The 22,292-nt window shown below is 39.9% G+C and overlaps 1 protein-coding gene across 1 annotated transcript in view; it reads right to left on the bottom strand.

The window, feature by feature from the left end:
• Positions 1–3,244: 3,244 nt before the first annotated feature.
• Positions 3,245–22,292, bottom strand: part of LOC126278001 (uncharacterized) — a 79,561-nt gene continuing 60,513 nt past the window's right edge. Inside the window, exons 4-6 of the mRNA XM_049977691.1 lie at positions 21,154–21,215; positions 14,913–14,959; positions 3,245–8,352 (exon numbers count right to left, since the gene is read on the bottom strand). Coding sequence (XP_049833648.1) covers positions 8,147–8,352; positions 14,913–14,959; positions 21,154–21,215 — 315 coding nt within the window. The 3' untranslated portion in view covers positions 3,245–8,146. The remainder of the gene's footprint in view (positions 8,353–14,912; positions 14,960–21,153; positions 21,216–22,292) is intronic.

Below are 22,292 nucleotides of genomic sequence, written 5' to 3'. Positions count from 1 at the left end.
TCTAACCAGGTGGGGGGTTTGGGATTCTGGGTGCTTACGAAGGATTCCTCTAGGTGGCCCATGATTAAGTTGGCTTAGGATGGTGCCATGCAGGTGCCCACTGCTGTGCCACAGATTTGTTTACAAGTGATGCCTTTAAAGAAGAAATAATTGTTGGTGAGGATGTAGTTGGTGACCATGAAGGACACTGCATGTTGTTGGGCACTGGGGAAGATAGTGTTCAATATCGGTTAGGCCACGGGCATTAGGGATGTTACTGTAAAGCATGGTGGCATCAGTAGTGATGAGCAGAGCAGAGCGAGCTTTCAGCTACATCGCATTGTACCCTGAAATGAGAAATCTCTCACCCGCTATCCTCCTCAACCTCCCACAGGGGTATTCCTCCATCCACGAAACCTACATAATATCCCCTCCCATCACTACACAACCTGTGCTCGTATCGCTGCAACAGATCCATACACCCTTTCACCATCACATACTCCAGTCCAGTCACATGCATCACCTATCCCATCAAAGACAAGGCTACCTGTTAAACCAGTCATGTGATCTACAAGCTAAGCTGCAACCACTGTGCTTCAGTCTACATGGGCATGACAACCATCCACATGAATGGCCACCAACAAACTGTGGCCAAGCAATAGCTGGACCCATTCAGTTGTTGAACACTCTGCCCTTCACAACATTCTTCATTTTAATGACTGCTTCACGGTCTGTGCCATTAGGATCCTTCCTACCAAGACCAACTTTCTGAACTGCACAAGTGGGAACCCTCCCAACAATTTATCCTACATTCCCATAGCCCTCTGGCCTCAACCTTCGTTAGTCATTGTCCTTCATTCACCTATCTCTTCCCTGTTCCCACTCCACAGCCTTCTATTCCACAAGCACACCCACTGTCTTTTTAGTTCCCCCCTTTTGTGCTCTCACTCCACCGTCTATCTAACCTTGACACTTAGCTCCCCTATCCTCTCTCCACCTTGTCCCTGTATGCTTCCACAAACAGCACTTTACTGTCCCCATCCGTACCCTGCTCTCCTTCCTTCTCTCCACTTCAGCTTCCTCCTTGCCTCCACCACCCAGACTGCTTCTCCCATCAAGTGCAGTTGCTCTCAGTCTGACCTCAGAAGCCAGAGGCAGTGGTCATGAGTGTCTGTGAGCTGCATTTGAGTGAATGTGTGTGCGTATATTGTCTGTTTCAGAAGAAGACCCTCTGGCTGAAAGCTTAAGGGTTTAGTAGTCTTTCTGTGTGCCTGTCTGCGACTAAAAATCTCCGCTATATGGTAAGTAGCAGAATATCCTTTTCATAATATTGTCATTATTCCATCTTGGATTTTCCATTGTTTCATTTTGCTCCATGATTTAAGAAATTTATCACGCATCCTCATATGTAACAGAATTCATCTTGTGTAAAAGGAAATTTACTTTGAAAGTAATGCTTCTCAAACCACCATTTGCAATATTTTCCTGTGACCTATTAGTTGTGATGTCACATTCATCGAAAGCAGTTTGATGTTATCAATTATTAGCTGACCACAATACCATTGCACCTAGGAGTGAGGGCACGTCAGTTGGCTTATCATGAGTTTTATTGTGATGTTTCACAAGAACGCACTGAGCCACTTGATAGTATACAAACAACTGTCTCGAGATCATTCACAGTTTTAGGTACTTTTCTTAAGTCACCACTGTACTTGTTTACTGTCACGTCACTATAAGTTTCTCAGAATGGTCACAAGAGGCCAAGTGCAATAATACTATGGTCAGGTAGATTTTGCATAGTCTTGTCCTACAGTGTTTGACATATTTTGCTATCGGGAGACCTTCGTGTAGGCACTGTGTTTTACTGTTGTAAATGGCGCATTTTCTTTGCAACTAAATTTTAATTTTGGTGCTGTTCCCTCATTTATGTATTACTGCTGCAGTATTATTCTGAAGTAGCAGGCTAAAGTAAAATTTTGTGGTGCAGTATTAGTTCTTACCAGCCAAAATTACAAAAATTGAACTGAAAACTAAAACAATGAAAAAAACTCCTGGAATTATAAATAATCCCCAGGTGTTTACCGGCCAAAAAATTCCCACATCTTTCCCGGGTCACTGAGTGTATACACCATCATGCAGCTTTCTTTGTGGGTATGACCACTAACAAGCTGCCACTGCAAGATGAGGCCAAGAAACAGCTGGACCATCCATCTGCTGAGCATGCCACACAACATAGTGTGTTTGACTTCTACAACTGCTTCATCAATTGAGCCATCTGTACTCTACCCACTAACACTAGTTGTTCTGTATTGTGCAAGTGAAGAACTCTCCATGAAACATGTCCTTCATCTCGAAACCCCCTTTTTTTCTCTTTACAATGTGCCTGTGTGCCACTCAGTGCCTTCTCTATCCGGTGAGCAGTAATATATCCACTTTACACTGTTATTCCCTCCCAGATATTCCCCTGTTAAAGTTTAAATGTTAAGCTATATTTTCATAAGATAAACAGAAACATTTGCAGTACCTGAGAAAGCAACAGGTTTTTACAAGTAGTAACTTTTCCTCTACTTTACTAGGTTTCATGTGTCTAGAGCAACCAGAAACAGTATTAAGCCTTGTTTCAACAGTTTATTGTTTGTGCAGTGTACACATTAAGTTTCTGTGGTTAGTAAATACCTCAATTCTTTCCCACGTCTGAGGGTTCTTCTCGTTGATGAGAACTGTAGAACATACTGAGTGGAATCATTAATAAATGAAATGAATGCAGATGAATTAATTAATTAATTAAATTTATGAAGATAACAGAGAACAACAAATGTGATGTGATATAAGTTCTGACAGCCATTAAACTGAGTGTTATTTTTCTCAAAATTTAATTTGTAGTTACTGACTTTGAAAAGGGTTCATCTAACTACAGTAGAGCTTGTTACAAATAGGAGGTGTAACATTAAATAATTTTTTTATTTAATTTTCATTTGGCTAATAAAAATATATCTTTAATTTGTTATGTAGGAGAGGTCAGTTTTGTTTATTTCTGCAAAGATGTGACTAATCATTCTTAATCTTTGTGAGTAACGATTTTTTGAAGGGGAGAGGCAGCAATCTTCTTCAGGATGCCAGAGATTGAAAAAATGTTACATTTCTCCAGACAGTACAAAAATTATTAATTTGCAACGGATGTAAAGATGTTGCACATTTCTGATGACTAGTCTCAAGTAGTGTTGAGGGGTTAGGGTGACTGGGTTATATTTAAAGAATCCATACATATGCTCAAACTAAATTGACAGCAATATATTATATCAGTTACACAAAATAGACTTCTTTACATAAGTCAGGAAGAGGAGGTTGACACCATATTATTTACTACTGTGGCCACTGTATGTTTTCTGTTCCTACAAGTAATCATTTATTTGACAACCCTTGGATGCGAAGGACATCACCAGTTGTCAAAATATGGCACTGACTAATGGGAAAGAACTTTATATGTCACCAGAACAAATTTGTGCAGCAAGTTCAAACCACTATCAAATCAAATGAAGGCAAAAATGTTAGTATCTCTGCATTGCAAAGAGTGGAATGTTTGGAGATAATTTGCAAGAGCTTACTTACAACTGTACTGCTGCTGTTGTAATCAGAAAGTGGTTTGGCATCATCTAGAAAGAAGTTTCATTTGAACATCTATGATTTCGATAATCTGAAAAATAATTCAAATAAGGATGAATTTGCCAATTTTATACGGTCTGGACCTCACTTGGATTTATATACTACTGATGATTACTGTCCTTCTATTCATCAGGTGACAATAGGTACAAACAAAAGAAAAAAAATCAACCATGGAAACATTTAGTGAATTACAGATTTCACTGTAGGAAACTGCTGTGTGAGGGCAGTCAAATGAAAACTGAACACCCATCACAATGGAACCATGAATTGGTTCCATTCCAACCACACTCATTCAGACATTTATCCCACTGGAAGATGAGACTGTCAAATCCTTGTTTCACAGAATGTTGTTGGCTACTGACGGATCCTTAACCACACCCACTTTTGCACTTCCTCATCCAACTGAAACCAACATCCACACATCTTTCTTCAGGTCATCAAAGATGTGAAAATCACATGGTGAAAAATCCAGGCTGTATGGAAGATATTGCAGTGTTTCACAACCAAATCACTTAAGTGTAGCCTTCATCTCATTGGCAATGCATTATCGCGAAACAGGATGATTCCGTCTAACAGCATTTTGACTTATGGTGTGTCACAGTTTCTGCAAAGTGTCTTCACAGGGCTGCACACTGATTGTGGTTCCACAGTCGAGGAACTCAATGAGCTGAGGGCCCCTGCTATCAAAGGAGGAGATCATCATGACCTTAATTGTGTGTGTACAGCTTTGGACTTCTGAGGGCGGGGGATATGTTGGATGTTTCCACTGTTGGCTTTGCCACTTGCCTTCGGGCTCTTAATGGTGGCACCATGCTTCATCTTCTGTGATGATATGGGACAGGAACACATGCCTCACCTCATGGCACCTTAGCAGATGACTCAGACTTGATGCTATTCTGTCCATCTTTTGTCCCTCTGTCAGGTGATGTAGCATCAACTGTGCACAAATTTTGCAGTACTGCAAGTGGTCTTTGGAAATGGCATACAAGGAGCGATGGCTAATGACAATGAGAATATGAATTTCATCCGGGATTCATGTGTCTCCCTGGATAAGGCCATCAATCTACTCCAACACATCAAGCATAATGGCTCAGAGGGCCTGCCGATCATCTTGCAGTGATGTGCACCATTTCTGGAACCTCCTACACCACTCGTGAACACGGCATGGATATGTAGTGTTCACCAAACACAGCAGACATGTGACAATGAATTTCACATACTCCAGCACCCTCAGTCACCTGAAAACTTACCATGTGCGTTTGCTCTTCTTTACTCATCTCAATGTCAATGACCGGATGAACACAATAGCGCAGTCCGCCAACAATCAAGGTCATAACCCAACAACTGCATGCACCAATGATGTGGCACAATGCTGTACCCCAACCATAGCAATGACAACGTCAAAACAATCGACAGTACGGCCACCTGCAGCACAAACAATCTCATGGCAGGTGTTCGGTTTTCATTTGACTGCTCATTTTTTTTATCTTATTTTTTGTATATCTGGAAAAGTTTAATGACACAAAATGTGGCATGAGTTGGGCACTTTTTGCACAAGTTACTTTCACTTCCAATATCTTCCAAATTATGAAGCCAACAGTAAGTCTCTCTTGCTGTATCACTAAACTTAGTACACAGTTTTTAAACATAATAAAGATTTTAATAATAGACATTCTGAATGCCTCAACAGAACTGTGACAAATATGTATAACTTTTTCTTTAAAAATCCTCATTCAAATTTTTCTGTCTCTTGAAGTATGTTTCAATTATATACTTGATATATTATTGTAGCATGAGGTCCTTAATAGAAGAAATTTTACTGAAAGTTTTAAACAGTTCTACAATTTAATTTAAAATTATATTTTCTCCAAAAACAATGAGAAATAATGGCACTGCAAGAGTGATCTATTACCATTATCATTGCCTGAGTACAAATATGTGTAATAAAAACTTTGGAAGATTTATGCTTTGCTACTAGAGCTCAAGCATGTAACAATCAGTTATGTTGTGCCTCCTAATTCTCAAGAAGTATAACTGAAGTTGTTTAAACTACTATAAGTCACTGCTGATAATACAATGATGAATCAAAACAATATGACCACTACCCTCGCATGTTTGAATGCCTCCTGGTGGTGTTTCAGGTACAGGATGCAGTAAGGAAAGAATGTAAGTGGATGAGAGATGAATGGGCAGCCATTATAGCGAAGATACCAGGCTGCAAATGCAAAAATCCACTGACGCAAGTGGTTTTGACAAATGGCACATTGTTGTGGCGCTGCGGCTTGAAATGAGAATCTTTGAAATGCCAAATCTGGTCACTTGTTCGCGTGCCACTGTCATGAGCACCTATGGAAAGTGGTTGAAGGATGGTGGAATAACGCATAAGCTGTATGCTACTGGAAGGCCGCATCTCATCACAAAATGTAGAGGTTGGCAGATCCCCCAGTATGTAATCCAGGCAGGCAGCAATCTGTGGCTGATCTGACGACAAAGGACAAAGCTGAAGCAGGCACAAGTGTTTGGGAGCAGACCATTCAAAAGCCACTGCCGAATGGGGAGCTCTACATCACACAACCCCATGTTCTTGTGTTGACCTAATAACATCGTGAGTTACAATTGCAGTGGGCACAGCATCACTGAGTTTTCACTGTAGATCAATAGAAATGTATCATCCATGGAATGAATCACATTTCCTGTTACACCAGGTCGATGGTTGTGTCCTTACACCCCGTAGTCCGGGTGAATGGCTGCTTGAAATGTGCACCGCACCATAGGTTCAAGCCGGTGAGAGCAGAATTGTGCTATGGGGTGTATAGAGTTGGGGTCCTATGGTACGTATGGAAGTACTCAAACACACCATGACAGCAGTGAACCATGTGAACATGACTGCCAACCACCCGCATCTCTTCACGGTTGAAGTCTTCTCTAATGGCAATGACATCTTCCAGCAGATAACTCTCCACGACACAAGGCCAGAATCATACTGCAGCAGTTTGAGAAGCATGATAGTGAAATCACACTGACATCTTCGCCAGAAAATGCCCGATCTGCACCCACTGGAACACACATCAGGCGCTGGCTTTGTGCCCACAAACCACCACTTCGTGATTTGTGGGAATTTAGTGATCTGTCAGTGGACACCTGGTGCGACATACTTCTAGAAAGCTACACACTTTTAGAAAGCTATCAAGGACTTGCAGAATCTATGCCAAGCAGATTCACTGCTATGCTGTATTTGGAAAGTGGACTAACACGCTATTAAACAGGGTATCATAATGTCATGGCTCATCAGTGTAAATTAAATCAGGTGCAACAATAATTTCAGTTTTAAATGTCTTATTTCTTCAACCTTCAATTACATAACTTGAAGGATAGTTCATGGGAAGCACAACATACTTGGTGCGACCAGTATCAAAACAAGATTTGAATGAAGTAGATATGAGGCACAATACCACTGGTCGATATATATTATATCCACATCAGCTACTGCAGGTTATCGTGGAAAAAGGAGTCAGCAATCACACATGTTGTCAAAAGCAAATTTTAAACAAAAAATAAGGATAACCTTGCAATGGTGATTACCATTTCATGAATTGTACTGAATACTGTTTATGTCATGTTTGCCACGAGCACAAACAGTGGAAACAATCTTGGAACTCATTCACAGCTGTGTTACACATTTATGTCATGTTTGCCACAAGTGCAGAAAGTGGAACCAATCTTGGAATTCATTCACAGTTGTGTTACAAATTAGTGCCTTTAGTGTGCTATATTCTCCAAAGTAAAGAGACTTTTCCAAATTACACTAAAAAATCACAGAAAATTTAGAAGATGAACTACAATCTGCTTACTAGTCAGGCTATTTTTTTTTTTTTAATATATAAAAGCTATTGAGTACAAGATACCTACATTATATACTCATATGGTGTGGTTATGGTACTCAGGCCACACCTTAATTTATACTAACTCCTTCTCCTCTTCCTACCTTCTGTTTTCATCCCTTTCTGATTCCAGGGCTGGACATAAAATACATATTTGCCATATTAATTCTTAACTCCTCAATTTACACACTTTCTCTGTTTGTGACTTCTTACCTAGCAACTTTTGTTAATTTTATTCACTTGTAAATGCTTTTTCACCTGCTTCTTCTGTGACAACTTCAAAGCTCCTATTTTGTCTCTCACATTCTATTGTCAGTTCTCCTCTCCCAACATCTTTTTCTTTTTTTTTCAGTTCCTCTGACAAAGGTTATGAATGACTGATTTAGTACTCTCTATATTCCATCTTTTTAAAGTTTCACTCCTTTTTCACTTCACTCCTAAGGAAAAATCTTCTAATGGCGAAAGTGTCAAGCTTATGTCAGCTTTTCCTCATTTTACTATCAGTCTTACATTGATTTTTCAGGCTCTCTGCATCTTATCTTTGGAGCAAAGGGTAAATATCAACTGTGAATTGTTTTGCCCTGTGCACAATAAAACCCTTATCATAGAGCACTACAAAATGCTCACATTTGGCGAAGCCCATACTTTGCTGAATAAAACCCATATTTTGCTGTATATCGCTGATGCTGAAATGCCACCATGTAACTGCGTATCTTATGAATACCAGTTGGGCCCAGGAGCCGTTGGGCTCGCCTACGTGCCTGAACAGCTGCCAATTTTGAGTCTGCTGCACGCAAATTTAGTTCTTGAATTGTTCTTCTCGCCATGTCTGAAATACAAAACAGTAACATGTAAGAAGCGTCATTTGTTCAGAGTGCTGTACATTAAAAAACAAATTTAGAAGACTAGATAAGCATTTAAAACACAATTAGTTTCAACGGAAGTTACAGACGACTGGAAACTGATGCCAGGCTAGTGTTGCAATATCTTATAGCACGCACCCACACCCACACCCACACACACACACACACACACACACACACACACACACACAGTGTGGTATTAGGGGAAAATCATGCATAACACACATCATCAACTGAGTCAGCGACAGTCATTTAGGAGTGAGTCATACTGATGAACTGTCAATTTTATTTCTACACGTGTAGAAAAGTAGAATACATGAAGCTATTTGGTTAGGGTTTAATGCCCCCTTGACACAAAGATCAACTATGACACTGTGTTAGCTTAGTTTTATTAGTAAATGAATTTTCTTTCAATTTTATTGTGCAAAATTAAAAACAAATAACAAAAAGAATTTCACAAAATTGAGGGATACAAAATGAAATTGCTTCCAATTTTAGTTGTCAGAGTCTCTGATGGACCAAATAAATAATAGAATTATTTCTGAAATGGGTACTCTGCTCCACTGAATGGACTGCCACTCTAGCCAGAGTTGCTGGAGGTAACAGCCACATTTGTGTGAGGTATGTTTGCTTGTGTAAATATGTGTTCATTTCTCTCTTCTGAAGGAGGCTTTGGCCGAAAGATTATTTGTAACTGTCCCATCATTGTACCTGTCTCCAACTCAATGTATCACCTTTATGCTGAGTAGCACTCTATCCTTTACATAATATTGTTGATACTCCAACCTGGACTGTCCACTGTTCACTTACTTTTATGTAATACAAGAATGATCTCACCCATTTTCACTCAGGAGATTTATGATAAACATAAGTTAATGGTACCTTGAGAACTCTTGCAACAATAAATAAATAACAAAACCTTTCAAGGTGGATTGATTTCAGAGACTACAAACAACAAGTGTAGTACTGCTACGAAAGTCCAATTAAGAGGCAGATGATGCACATTGTTTATTTAGAAAACATCATTTATCATACGTGAATAGTGTCATTCTTTTTCACTGTTTGCTTTACCACGCGAGAATTATATTTCCTTTGATACAATTGAACATACTATTCTATCACAATTACTTGAAACTGCACAAGGTGTCTTCACATACTATATTTTCCACAGTTATTTCTGACAACTATAAAGGCTTTACATAATTAACATATAGTATCACAGGGTGCTAAGTTGAGGATAACTCCCCATAGTCAGAGCATCATTTATCGTGGAACAGCTACTGCATGGTGGCAACTGATGTGTCCCCTCCACAATGAGTGCAAGACCCACATCACTCGCCCACCTTACATTTTTACTGCACAACCATGCAGTCTGCATATGGTTTTATCGAATCATTCTGAATATTTTTAGTTATCTTCAACCGGAGTAACCAAGTGGGGCAAGTAGTTAATAAATGTTGTATTTCACACAAAAAGCACACTTTTTAGTAGATGAAAATAATTTAGTTAGCTTTGGTTTCTGTGACTGAGCCACAACGAGGGAGTGGCAAAGTCGGGGCGGTTTATAGCAGCCTCCACAGGTGGCCTGAAAGACAGTCAGTAGACACGCTACACCCAGCGGGCAGCAGCCTTTGTACAGGACGGGGGTGGGGTGGTGTCCTCATCCCATACCGTAAAACTCAAAGCTGTGATTTCTCCACTAAAGGAAATCTCGCCCAGACTCAATTTCTTGCGGCCAAGGAGTCGTATTAACCCAAAAGACAGGTCTGGCACCACTACGGGCTGTGTTGGTGAGGTGCATTCCTTATAAATCCTTACAGCCCTGCACTTGGCATGGGACTCTGAAGAATCATTTTGATGATTCCATTAGCAATGCAGAAGCCTCGAGAATGTCTCAACTTAAAATTCCTCCCAGAAGCAACCCATTGGCTCAAATTGTGTGACATGGGGTGATGATTCCCACACACACAATGTCTGGAGGGAAGACAGGGGATTGTTGGAAATTTTGTTGCAAGATGATGATTGGGCAGCCACTGGTGCTGAGTAGGAGAAACTGAGGGTCCGCTCGATCTGATTCATGTTCTGACTTCTTTAGTGAGCAGTCATTGCACTGGGTATTATCCACTATGGAATATGGAGGTAGTAATTTTACCCAAGAACATGTGGTCTACCATAACTGCGCATCGTCGCAGTTGCAGCTCCATCAGTCACCTACATAGCAACTCATTGGGCAACGTAGACAAGTGGCGGCAGCACCGGGTACAGCTGCAGTTATTACTGGTAAAAATATGCAGCACTGGCATACTTCGATCAGTCTTGCTCCATTTTCGTAGAGCGATCACCACTTTGTCTTTTTTTATTTATTTTCTTACACTAGTGACAGGATACACGTAGAATTTAGTGCAGTACATCTGGATAAGGAGAATGCCAACCATCACAGAAGCTATTTCAATGCTTACTGTGTAGCTTTTAACTGTTCTCTTCTTACCATTTAATAACAATCACATTAATTTGTGTCTGCTGAACTGAATAAATTCAATAATTATTCTGGTACTCACAACAATTATCTGTTCAGAAAATCCGTTCCTTGGCTACCACCAATCATTAATTTTGGAGGGTTGTAAAAAAAGGATAAAGATTTACATAATCTTATATGAGGAACCAGGTCATACTCAAGTTAGTTGCTTAGCAGGGTGAACATAGCAACGTCAGAGCGTGTTGTGCAATTAAATATGCTCCTCTCTTGGGCTAATTCTTTGAATTTCAACTCTAAATTGTGATCAATTGCATAATAAATTGTAACTTTCTTGTGACGACTCAGCAGCCAGTTCCCACTACCATCTATGAAACTTATTATATAAAACTCCATTTACAGGATTTCCATTCCTGGTTCAGAACTGTCAGTGCTGTTCACATAACTGCAGTGATGTACGAGTGGTATCACTCTGATTGTCAGTAATGTATTTTTCAGAGCCCCACAGGAGAAAGACTGGATATGAAAGTTACGTTAATTTCTACTACTAAGGTAAAAGATACCAAAATAAATGTGTGACTCATGTACTTCAAAAGAGGTAGTTCCATCTTTTGGTAGGGTTCTAGCAATATAATCACAGAAATTTTTAGTTACAAAATAGACTGGAGTACCATCCACACACACACACACACACACACACACACACACACACACACAAAATCATACCACACACCACTTGGGGTGGCATCATCCAAATGGTGCGATGTTTCATCAAGCCGCCTACTTGATATCTTTTAGCATCCCTGAAGGCCTGTTTATCTTTTGCTGTTTACCATCTTATATACAGCCTCCGTTCTACTGTCGAGCACTGGCCCCTGGTACCTGGGTGCACCTAAGCTGGCACATTTCATCAAAGGAGGCAGGCGGATGAGAGGTGCACACAGTGGAACACAATTCATGATCCTCGGGATCCATGCCACCACTGTAGGGGTCAGGATGCTGATTGAAAGGAGGTATGTCCATGTAGTGTGATCTCATCTACTTAGTTGGCATGGCGTCAAGAGATCTTCTCAAAGATTGTCATCATATTTTGAGTGCAACGATGGTAGGATCCGCTGCCTTACTTAATTGGATGTCTTTATTTTCAGCTCATAATGTAGTCAGATATTTCAAACTGTAATTCCAGAATGAACTGGTCTGTTTTAATAATTTCTTGCTGTCATAATTCAAACTGTGTCTTTTGGAGATACTGTGCTCTGCATCGTCTGACTGTGTCAGTTGTTCCTCATCTGTGTACCACTTCTGTTCACACATCTTTCCTGAAACATCTGGGTGGTATGACCTACGTACATTATCCCAAACTAGCACGGGATGTAGTAGACTCCTGGTTTCTGAAGTTCTAGGTCATCCTCAACAGACCATGACAAAGCTTTCTTCTTGGGTGGTGGATGAGATGCACATTTGACATTATGTTACCTGAGTTTTCTTCCAATTTTCAAATATGCTTTAAATTGATGCAAGGGATAAAATGTAGCCACATTAGGTTTCTCTTCTTCGTCTGCAGGCTGTGGCCTGGGGGCTCCTCCAGTTTTATGGCAATCTTAACCTGGCAGTGATTGTCTGCAGATGCTGCAACTCTGCTGCTAAACACTCTCGGTTGGAGATTTCTCAAGTCCTGTCCACTACTGTGCCGACGACATCTCCTTGTTGTGAAGGATCATGGCAGCATTCAAGTGTATTTGTATGTGTTGGTTTGCAATAAGCACTGTCCTAGTGTGCCATCTAGCCTTTGCTTGAACAGAAGTTGGTTGTTCTCTCCCGTCTCCACTGTGAAACTGATGTTTCAGTGCAGCGAGTTCAAATGTTGCAGATGCCATCATCTAGATCACAAACACATCATCTATATACTGGAAAAAAACGTGGATTTGTTCACCGTTGACTGAAGAGCTGCTCCTTCCAATGCCCCCAAAACATATTGGCTACCACTGGTCCTAGTGTGCCATTCCATCCATTTGTAGGAATTTCCATCCAACAGGTGTTAGCCTTCTGTGAGGAAAAGTTCAGAGGATTTCACTTGTGCTAAATACTCTCCTACAAGGTTAAGATATGTATCTCAGAGGTGCCCCAGCAAAGAGTGAAAGAACATCAAAGCTCACGGGCAATGAGGTCTTCCTGGATAACCCTAGTGCCATTAGATATAAATATGGAGACTATTTCCACTACATTTCTCAAATGGTAAAGCATTATCAAGACAAATGGAATACAACCATGTTGTCCAACTACTGCTGGTCCTTATAAAGTGACATTTGTGAGGCAAAGTAATGCAGGAAATCAGGAAAACAATATTTGAGGCAAGATTGTTTTATTTATTCTTATGTTCCTTATTTCTTTTTTGATTCTTTTGTGTACTGACAGGTGGTAGGTCAGTTGCATTTTTTCAATTTTTTTTATGACAATGATCAGGCTAAGAAACAAGTATTGATGTAAATTTCATTAAGCTCTCTTTCTTGCACTACATCTTTTTTGCTTTTTGATGCAATATTTTCATCTTCTGCAAACAAAACCAACTTGACATCTGGTACAGCTGGTAATGTTACTGGTTTTTAGACTAGTGACATGGCTCAGTCACATTAATGTGACTACCGCCCATGTTCAACGTCAACGTTCAATGACCTCTCTGAAGCAGGTGGCAGCACTAGCAATGGAGGAGGGTATATAAAGGATATTGGGGGGATGCACAAAACAGTGCAATAATGTGGAAATGGAGCAATTTACTTGACATCCAAAAGGGCAAATTATTGGCTTTCAGGCCAAGGGTGGTTGCATTTACAAAATGGCTAAGTTTGTAAACTTTTCATGTGACATTGTGGTGCACCACAGGCCATAGATAACAGCGGTGAACAACAGCTGTAGAGATGTGTACGAGCAAATAGATGAGCAACTGTTGGACAACTGATACCCCAGATGAAACAAGGGGCTACCAACAGTGTCTTCTCAATGACCGTACAGTGCATGTTGCTCCACTGGGCCTCTGCAGAAAACACACATGCTGTGCTGTTATTGGCGACAAAGGCAGAATTCGCGTGTCAAAACCACAACTGGGTGATTGGCAACAGGTGGCCTTTTTAGATGAATCATGTTTTATGTTCCATCAAACTGAAAGCAAACACCCTACAACAATCAACAGAAGGGTCTAGTAGGCTGGAGAAGTGAGCGTTATGGTCCAGGGAACATTTCATGACACACTGGAAGGCACAATGCACCAACACAGGTATGAGTCTACCCTTGGGGACCATGTTCACCACTACATGCAGGACAATGCAATATGTCCCACAGCTCCAGTGTATGAGCACAGTTCAAAGAGCACCTGAACGAGTTTACCTTACTCACCTGGCCACTAAAATCCATGCATTTAAACACAATCAAGAATCTGTGAGACCACCTCAATAGGGCTGTACACATCATGTATCCTCAACTGAGAAACCTAGCACAGCTGGCCATGGTACTGGAGTTGGCATGACTAGAGATCCACGTCGATATCTTCCAGAATCCCACTGACTTCATTCCTCCATGTCGCGCAGCAATCTGTGTCACAAAACGTGGTTATTCAGGCTTTTGCAACGTGGTCAAATTAACGAGATTGGACGGTGTAATACCTAGTCACTCTTGACATTTTGTATGTAGGCTCTAGAGGGATAATTTGTCTCTATCTTCAATAGTCTACCAATTCAGGTTTTTAAGCATTACCATGATCATCTCCCACAGTTTAAATAAACCTGTGATCAATAATGCTACCATTATTTGTATCCCTGTTACTGCTGGTCAATACAGAATATTCTAGTATGGGTTACATGAGTATTTTGTAAGCAATTTTCTTTGTGGACTGATTGCATTTTCCCAGTATTTTACAATGAACTGATGTCGGACACCTACTTCACCTATGACTGACCCCATTTTATTTAAATATTTCATCAGTTTAGTGGCTGGTTGCAGAATCGTATGTGCTTTAAATATCATAAAAACCTGCAGAGAGAGAACTGAAAGCAGACCTACCAGATGACCAAGATTGATCATGGCTGCTATATGGCTCCATAGGCATCCTGAAATAAAGAGAAAAAAATGATTACATGGAAAGAGCGTAAGTGTGTTGGCCAAGCAACAAAGTCTTTATTTACAAAGCAAAAGTATTACACACAATACTAATTTTAGGAGGCTTCTGATAGGCACATTAAATTTAATGTACCTTTTGCACTGAAAACAGTCTACCTTTCTTTTCATGTTTTGTCCTAAGTCTCAGGGATAACAGAGAGAGGGGGAGAGAGAGAGAGAGAGAGAGAGAGAGAGAGAGAGAGAGAGAGAGAGAGAGAGGGGGGGGGGGGGGGGGGGAGTTGCAGGGAGGGGTGTAAAATGGATTTTGTCTGAAACTTTAGTAAGTTCTCATCCGTATCTAAAAGCATGTCCAACTTTTTTGGTAACTGAACATTTACTGCTTATGAATGATTGTTCAGGCAGAGATGTGGTGAATAAAGGAGGGTAGGGAGAGTAAACGATCGTGGCACTAGGGAGAGGGGAGATACATGTTGGAATCAGGAGCAATAGTTGGAAGGCAGGAGTAGCAGTAGATTCCTCTTACCACCACCAGCAAAATGTTAATTAATAAGAGGACTGGAGAGGAAAATTGTGGCTGAGGGTTGGTGGATAGGTAGCCGAGATCAGAAACAGAGCAAGTATGAGCCCAGTGATGAGGGTTACACACACTCTGTCTAAGGTATATTGGAATCCTTCATTCCCATGACATTTCTGTGACTACAATGAATCTGAGAATGGTGGCACTACAGCAACTCCCTACTCTTCAACTCTTCCCAATTACTGAAGCATGCAAGAGTGTAAGACTAGCATTGACTTAGTATGGAAGTTGATGCATGATCTTGCTATTGTACTGTAGCTCTGACTCAACAAAAATGGCTGACCACTGGGATCAGACGGCAAAGAATGACACTATCTTTTGTGAGACTATGGTGGATGTAACACAAAAGTTAAAGTGATGCAGTGTAAACAACTGCAAATTTGTTTCATAAGAGGAAGATCAAGCTTTGTCCAATGCAAAAAGATTGTATTCTTGTTCATTTCACTTCCACCATGAGAAAACATGTGTGTCCCAACAAACAAAAACAGGGCCAAGGCAATGTCACTGTTATGTCCTTGTGACCAAAACATGTGCTATTTGTGATTCAGTAGCACTCATGATCTGCAAAGATCATTCAGTATGATTCATGGCTCACGTTTCAAAAACATAGCACTCATACCTGTAGCAATTAAGGTGAGATGTGAAGGCTACAGTACCTCATCTGGCAATTTATACCCATAAGCAACTATCCTGGAACCCGGTACCAACTGCAGGTTGTCTATCTACAAGGGTCACTCCAAAAGAAAAGAACACTATTTTTTTAATACATCTTTTATTCAACATATTTGAAAGTTTTACAGTATGTAGATACCTTCTTTAGGAACAATATTTTCATTTCTCCACATAATTTCCATCCCTCTCAACTGACTTACACCATCTTGGAAGCAGCACCTGTATACCCACAGGGTAAAATTCTAGACCAACCTGTTGGTGCCACTGATTGGCACGTGCACAAGGGAGTCATTATCTTCATCTTCAAAGATATGATAGTCACACAGAGCCATGTCAGGACTGCAAGGTGGGTGTTTCAGTGTTGTCCATCCGAGTTTTGTGATCGCTTCCATGGTCTTTTGACTGACATGTGGCCGTGCATTGTCGTGCAACAGCAAAACATCCTGCTTTTGCCGATGTGGTCGAGCACGACTCAGTCGAGCTTGAAGTTTCTTCAGTGTTGTCACATATGCATCAGAATTTATGGTGGTTCCACTTGGCATGATGTCCACAAGCAAGAGTCCTTCGGAATCGAAAAACACCGTAGCCATAACTTTTCCGGCAGAAGGTGTGGTTTTGTATTTTTTTTCTTGGGTCAATTTGCATGATGCCACTCCATTGATTGCCTCTTCATCTCTCGTGAAAAATGATGGAGCCACGTTTCATCAGCTGTCATAATTCTTCCAAGAAATTCATCTCCACCATTCTTGTACTGTTCCAAAAGTTCGCTGCATACTCTTTTTCTTGTTTCTTTGTGAGCCACTGTCTGCATACTGGGAACCCATCTGGCACAAACCTTTTTTAACGCCAACACTTTCAGTATTCTGCGAACACTTCCTTCTCCTCTCCCAACATAGCGTGACAATTCATTCACTGTGATGCATCTGTCAGCAGTCACCAATTCGTTAACTCTCTGCACTTTGTCTGGAGTGTGTGCAGTACGAGGCCAGCAGCTGCAAGGACAATCCTCAATATTTCCGTGCTTGCTTTCATCACATAACCTGCTTGCCCACATGCTAACTGCACTGCGATTGACAGCAGCATCTCCATACACCTTTATCAACCTCTTGTGGATGTTTCCCACTATCTCGTTTTCAAAGCACAGGAATTTTATGACAGCACGTTGCTTCTGACAAATGTCAAGTGTAGCAGCCACCTTGAAGACATGCTGTGATGGCGCCACTCACTGGAACAGGTTGAACTAAGTTTTAAAACAAGCGGGAAGGATGTATCTACACGCTGTAAAACTTTCACAAATGCAGAATGAAAACTGTATTTTTACAAAAGTAGTGTACATTTCTTTTGGAGTGACCCTCGTAATAGCTTCCAGGGGCAACAAAAATATGATTTTCAGCAGTTTGCCTAATTACTGATACAATTTAAAAACTCAAGATGCTGTCATAATATATTCATTTAGAGGTACAATCCTATGTTAAAAGCTTAACACAATAAGGCAAATACTATAGTTAGAGACTCTGCATCTGTCTTGAGGCAGTGTAGCTGATGGCTTGCAAATACATGGAATTTATTTATCCAGTATTTGAGAATAAGAGCACTTGTTGACTTCCAACGGAATTGACACATAATTTCAAACCTTTATGAAACTTTTTCTCACGGATATCCCACAAAATTGTGAGTGGAAAAACATTTATTGTTTACTACATTTTTGCTGCCCAAGCAGTAAAATTTCAGCATCAGCCGTGACGTCTGATGTCTTTACTACCAACTCTATTTGGAACACTATTCACAGACAGTATCCACATATACCAATCAATGTACCTGTATAATTGTATAACTTATCATTCAGGATAATATGAAGCCATAAACATTAGGATGAGTGAAAAACCTGTTTTTGGCTAAAATGGAGTGCAAATTATCCAGATCACATTCAGCCATTGCTTCATGAGAGCACTTAGCAACCTCCAACAAATTTTAAACATCATTTCAAAACTTTTCTAACATTTTCTTGCTTACACGCTTAACACAAATATTTGCAAAGTAATCAGACGATTGAAGCTGTTTTATACATGCAAGGTTGATTCTTTAATGAATTAAGATTTACTGGTAGTTAAGAATTGAATGGTTCCATTGCACACACTATTGAAAATGTACTGGCACTGTCATGGCTCCCACCAACTTTTTAACAAAAAGGTGCTTATTGGCAGAAGTCAAAGTTAAATAAATAAATGCAATTAAGTGGTCATCTAAGTGCTATTAAATTTGGATCTGTCCCTGGAACTCATTCAAAATGCAAGAAAAAGTAGTTGTTGTTAAGTGAATTTAAAACCACTTCATGAACACAATTACCAATGGTAGTAATCAACCATATTTTGCCTCATGGATAAATTGTGGGGCCTAGTAGCATTACTAAGGTGCACACCACTTAAGAGTCAAATAGAGATTATATGTTAACAGAAAACACGGGGGGGGGGGGGGGGGGGGGGGGCACCACTTAAAGAATGGCACCTTTTTGGAACAATAACTGTTGCATGGTGACTGGCTAGTAGGTGATCTACACTTCCGCTGGTTATCAGGCATCACATTTAACATTTTACTAAGTATGTGACAACATATTTTGGGGAACAATTACAATGTGAATTTTAGATGTCAAACCCAGATAACTTTATTTGCACAGATTTGCAGAGATTACATAAAATGTCATCATTACAATCACAGATATGATGCAACGCACAAGCATTGTTTCAACGATTCTCCACATCCCACCCATCCTGGTCTATCTCTGGACATATGACCATGTGAAACAGGTCTAGTGGTGTGCCTTCCATCCGCAGTCGCAATGATTGCTGTGTGTAGGATTCCGTCTCTGCCTTCTTGCCTCCTTATGGATCCTGTACTCCAGCCCTCTTCTACAGGTGCTGTAGAAGAATTACTTCTTGGAGGAGTACTAAATCACCAACTTGGATTCTCACTGCTCCGTTTTGGCATTTAACTTGGTGAAAGTTATGAGGGTTGAATGAAAAGTAATGTCTCCACCTTTGTTAATTGGGTTTGGATGGGAATATTTTAATAAATCAAATGCAGAAATAATCCTTAGAATGTGATCTTTAATTACCGATATTCACTTTTCCACACAATGACCAGCCAATTGGCTATATTTCTGCCAACGATGAACAAGTTTTCTGAAGCCATCACGGAATAAGTCAACACACTGTTTCCGCAACCACAGTCTGAGTTCTCTCAACGTCTTCACCAAAAACATAATGATGTCCCCGCAGATTGTTCTTCATTATCAGGAACAGATGGAGGTCAGATGGTGCTAAATCTGGACTGTATAGAGGATGCCTTACAGTGGTGAGATTCAGTCTCAGAAGTTCTGCAGTGGTGGCACGTGAAGTGTGTGGTTTGGCATTGTCATGCTGCAGTAAAACATTTCCCTTTTCCTTCCGGGCCGGGCCCTTGGTAGCTGTCAGAGTTCGCTGCACTGTGATGTAATGGTCTGAATTTATTGTTGTTCAACGGCCAAGGAAATCAACATTGATAACACCAGCTCCGTCCCAGAACATATAATTTGCAAACCGTTACACCTTTAATGACTTCCCCCTAGAACCCACGGACTTTGTCACAATCAGGTGACTTCCATGCATCAGGGATACAGACAGCCATGCTGCTGGTTCATTCTCCTGGACAAAATACACACAAGACAAAACAGTTGCTTGTTCGGATCTCCAAGCAGAGATAATCCATCAGGATGTCATCAGTGGGAAAAATAGGCATTCTACGGAACACAGCATTAAGTATTACATCCCTTAATCATGCAACTATGTTGAAGAATTTTGAAATAAGAAATAAACAGGTGGAGTTGAGACATCATAGGTGTTAGTGAAGTGTGATGGTAGGAAGAACAGGATTTCTCGTCAAATGAGTACAAAGTTCCCATCAAAAAAACAAATACGGATTATGCAGCAACTGGCCTAATAATGAATAACAAATAGGAATGCCAGTGAACTACTTTTAACAGCACAGTGAACACATTACTGCAGCCAAGATAGTCACAAAATCAAGACTCACCACAGCATAAGAAGGAATTGGCATCATAATTGTGCAGATGATAAGGAGACAGAGAAATCACATGATGAGATAGAAGCAACTGTTCATTAAGGAATGTCAAAAAACAATAGCACTAGTGGCTGCTGTTACATCCACTCAGCAATTGACTATATTTTCTCCCTACAAGTTCAATTATTTCTCAAGCATGTTGTTGTGAAATCAAGTGATTTATTATGCACACATCTAGTACTTTACAATTACTAGGAGACACGATCACTGACCAGTATTTATTACCAGGAGGTTAAATTCCAAGTACTGCTGACAACATAATTCAAAGCAGAAAAAGCTATACTTAACTTTTGGAACTGGTAAATAATTCATCCGGAAGGAAAGAGGGGGGCAAGTTACTCAGACACCAGGTTGAAAGGGGCTCTCCTGTTGTGAGGATGTGGAAAGATAAAGACACTTGATTAACAAACTCAGTCTAAAGTTCTTGAACACAGTAAGGAAAGATCACAGATGAGAATAAAGTAAGGAAAAGACCAAAGATGTGGGTGCCCACACATGAGGCTGTTTCATTAATAAGAGAAATATATTTCAGATGAGAAATAATACTGGTGACAATTTGCCAGAGAATAATGCTCTAAACCATGCTCCATTCTATTATTCAGCCACAAAGCTATAGCCTAAAAATAGCTGTTCAATACTGTTAGGTGGTATAATTTGTTTTCCTACATGTTCATACCCACCATTAAAGTACTAACTTAAAATCAGAGTATAATTATCAAGTATATTTGATTCTGGTTAGCAATCTAGGTAGTGACAATTTATTACAAATCTATAGATATATAAAACAGTACCAAATTACAAACTATTTTTCTGCCTTACCTTCCTGTATGATTGTCCAAATAAGGCTCTGGTTTCAAGTCCAGTACAATTTCTTCATCCTCCTGCAAAATTACACGAACATATGTCACAAAATAACTTACTTGATAATCAAGAGCGAGGCAATGAACTACATTAAATAAAGAGATTAGGCCTGTCTCTGTGATTCATTCCATCCTTGACAGACTCAATTTCCAACAATGACTATTATCTTAACATGTCTGTAACAATTCCATCTTTTAGATCCCGTTTTTTTATTGTTAATTTTTCTTAGTGGCTCACTGTAGAATGTTTTCATTTCTTACTCGATCAATCCATTGCTACTCTAAAAAGTTAACACTAAATTTCATAGGCTTCAACTTCAAACATTTCATCCCTGTCTTCCCCATTGTTCATGTGTCAAGTTTTTTACTTTTACATGTTATGTTGGTGACAGTGGCACTATTTTTAGTTGTGCAAGGCAACAAAAAGGAGTTGTGTTGCCTTACAAGGTAATGGAATGCGGTCTCAAGCCATAACACAAAGGAAGCTTTGAACTAAAATATTGGTAGTGTATCAATAAATTACAGTCAGAATTTTGTTGTAATTCAAATCTGTTTTAATAAAGGAATATACTTATTATTTATTTATTAGGTTCTGGATAACCGTAAAAGCCAAAGTTACTTGCTCATGGAACAAATCGGTAGAAGAAGAAGAAGAAGAAGAAGAAGAAGAAGAAGAAGAAGAGAATTAATAAAAGCACAAAAAACAGAGTATGTGAATAAATAATAAATAAAGATAGAAGTTCTCAACTTCTCAACCACTGTGTCAGTTCTGCAGAAAATCTACTGAAATGAAACCTACTGAATAGTGCACACCTTTCTGTACAATGCTTCAGGAAGTTTTATCTGACTACATACATGTAAAAACCGAGAAACACTTATGAGCTATAAAACTTTCAAAAACTCATTTACGATAGAGGACTGCAGCACCATTCCCTTCCCCCTTTCAATTATTGAACAAACGATAGGATGGCTGACATAGTGTTTAGTGTATCTGGGATTATATAACAGTTAAGATCCTTAGACGCCAGAAAGGCATCTGGCACAGATGGTATCCCCGTAAGATTTTATGTTGACTATGCTACAAATATAGCACCATTC

The sequence above is a fragment of the Schistocerca gregaria genome, chromosome 6 (genome assembly GCF_023897955.1).
Source record: "Schistocerca gregaria isolate iqSchGreg1 chromosome 6, iqSchGreg1.2, whole genome shotgun sequence".
Classification (NCBI taxonomy): Eukaryota; Metazoa; Arthropoda; class Insecta; order Orthoptera; family Acrididae; genus Schistocerca; species Schistocerca gregaria.
Note: the sequence above shows the minus strand (reverse complement) of the source record. Positions and strands in the feature narration are given on the sequence as shown.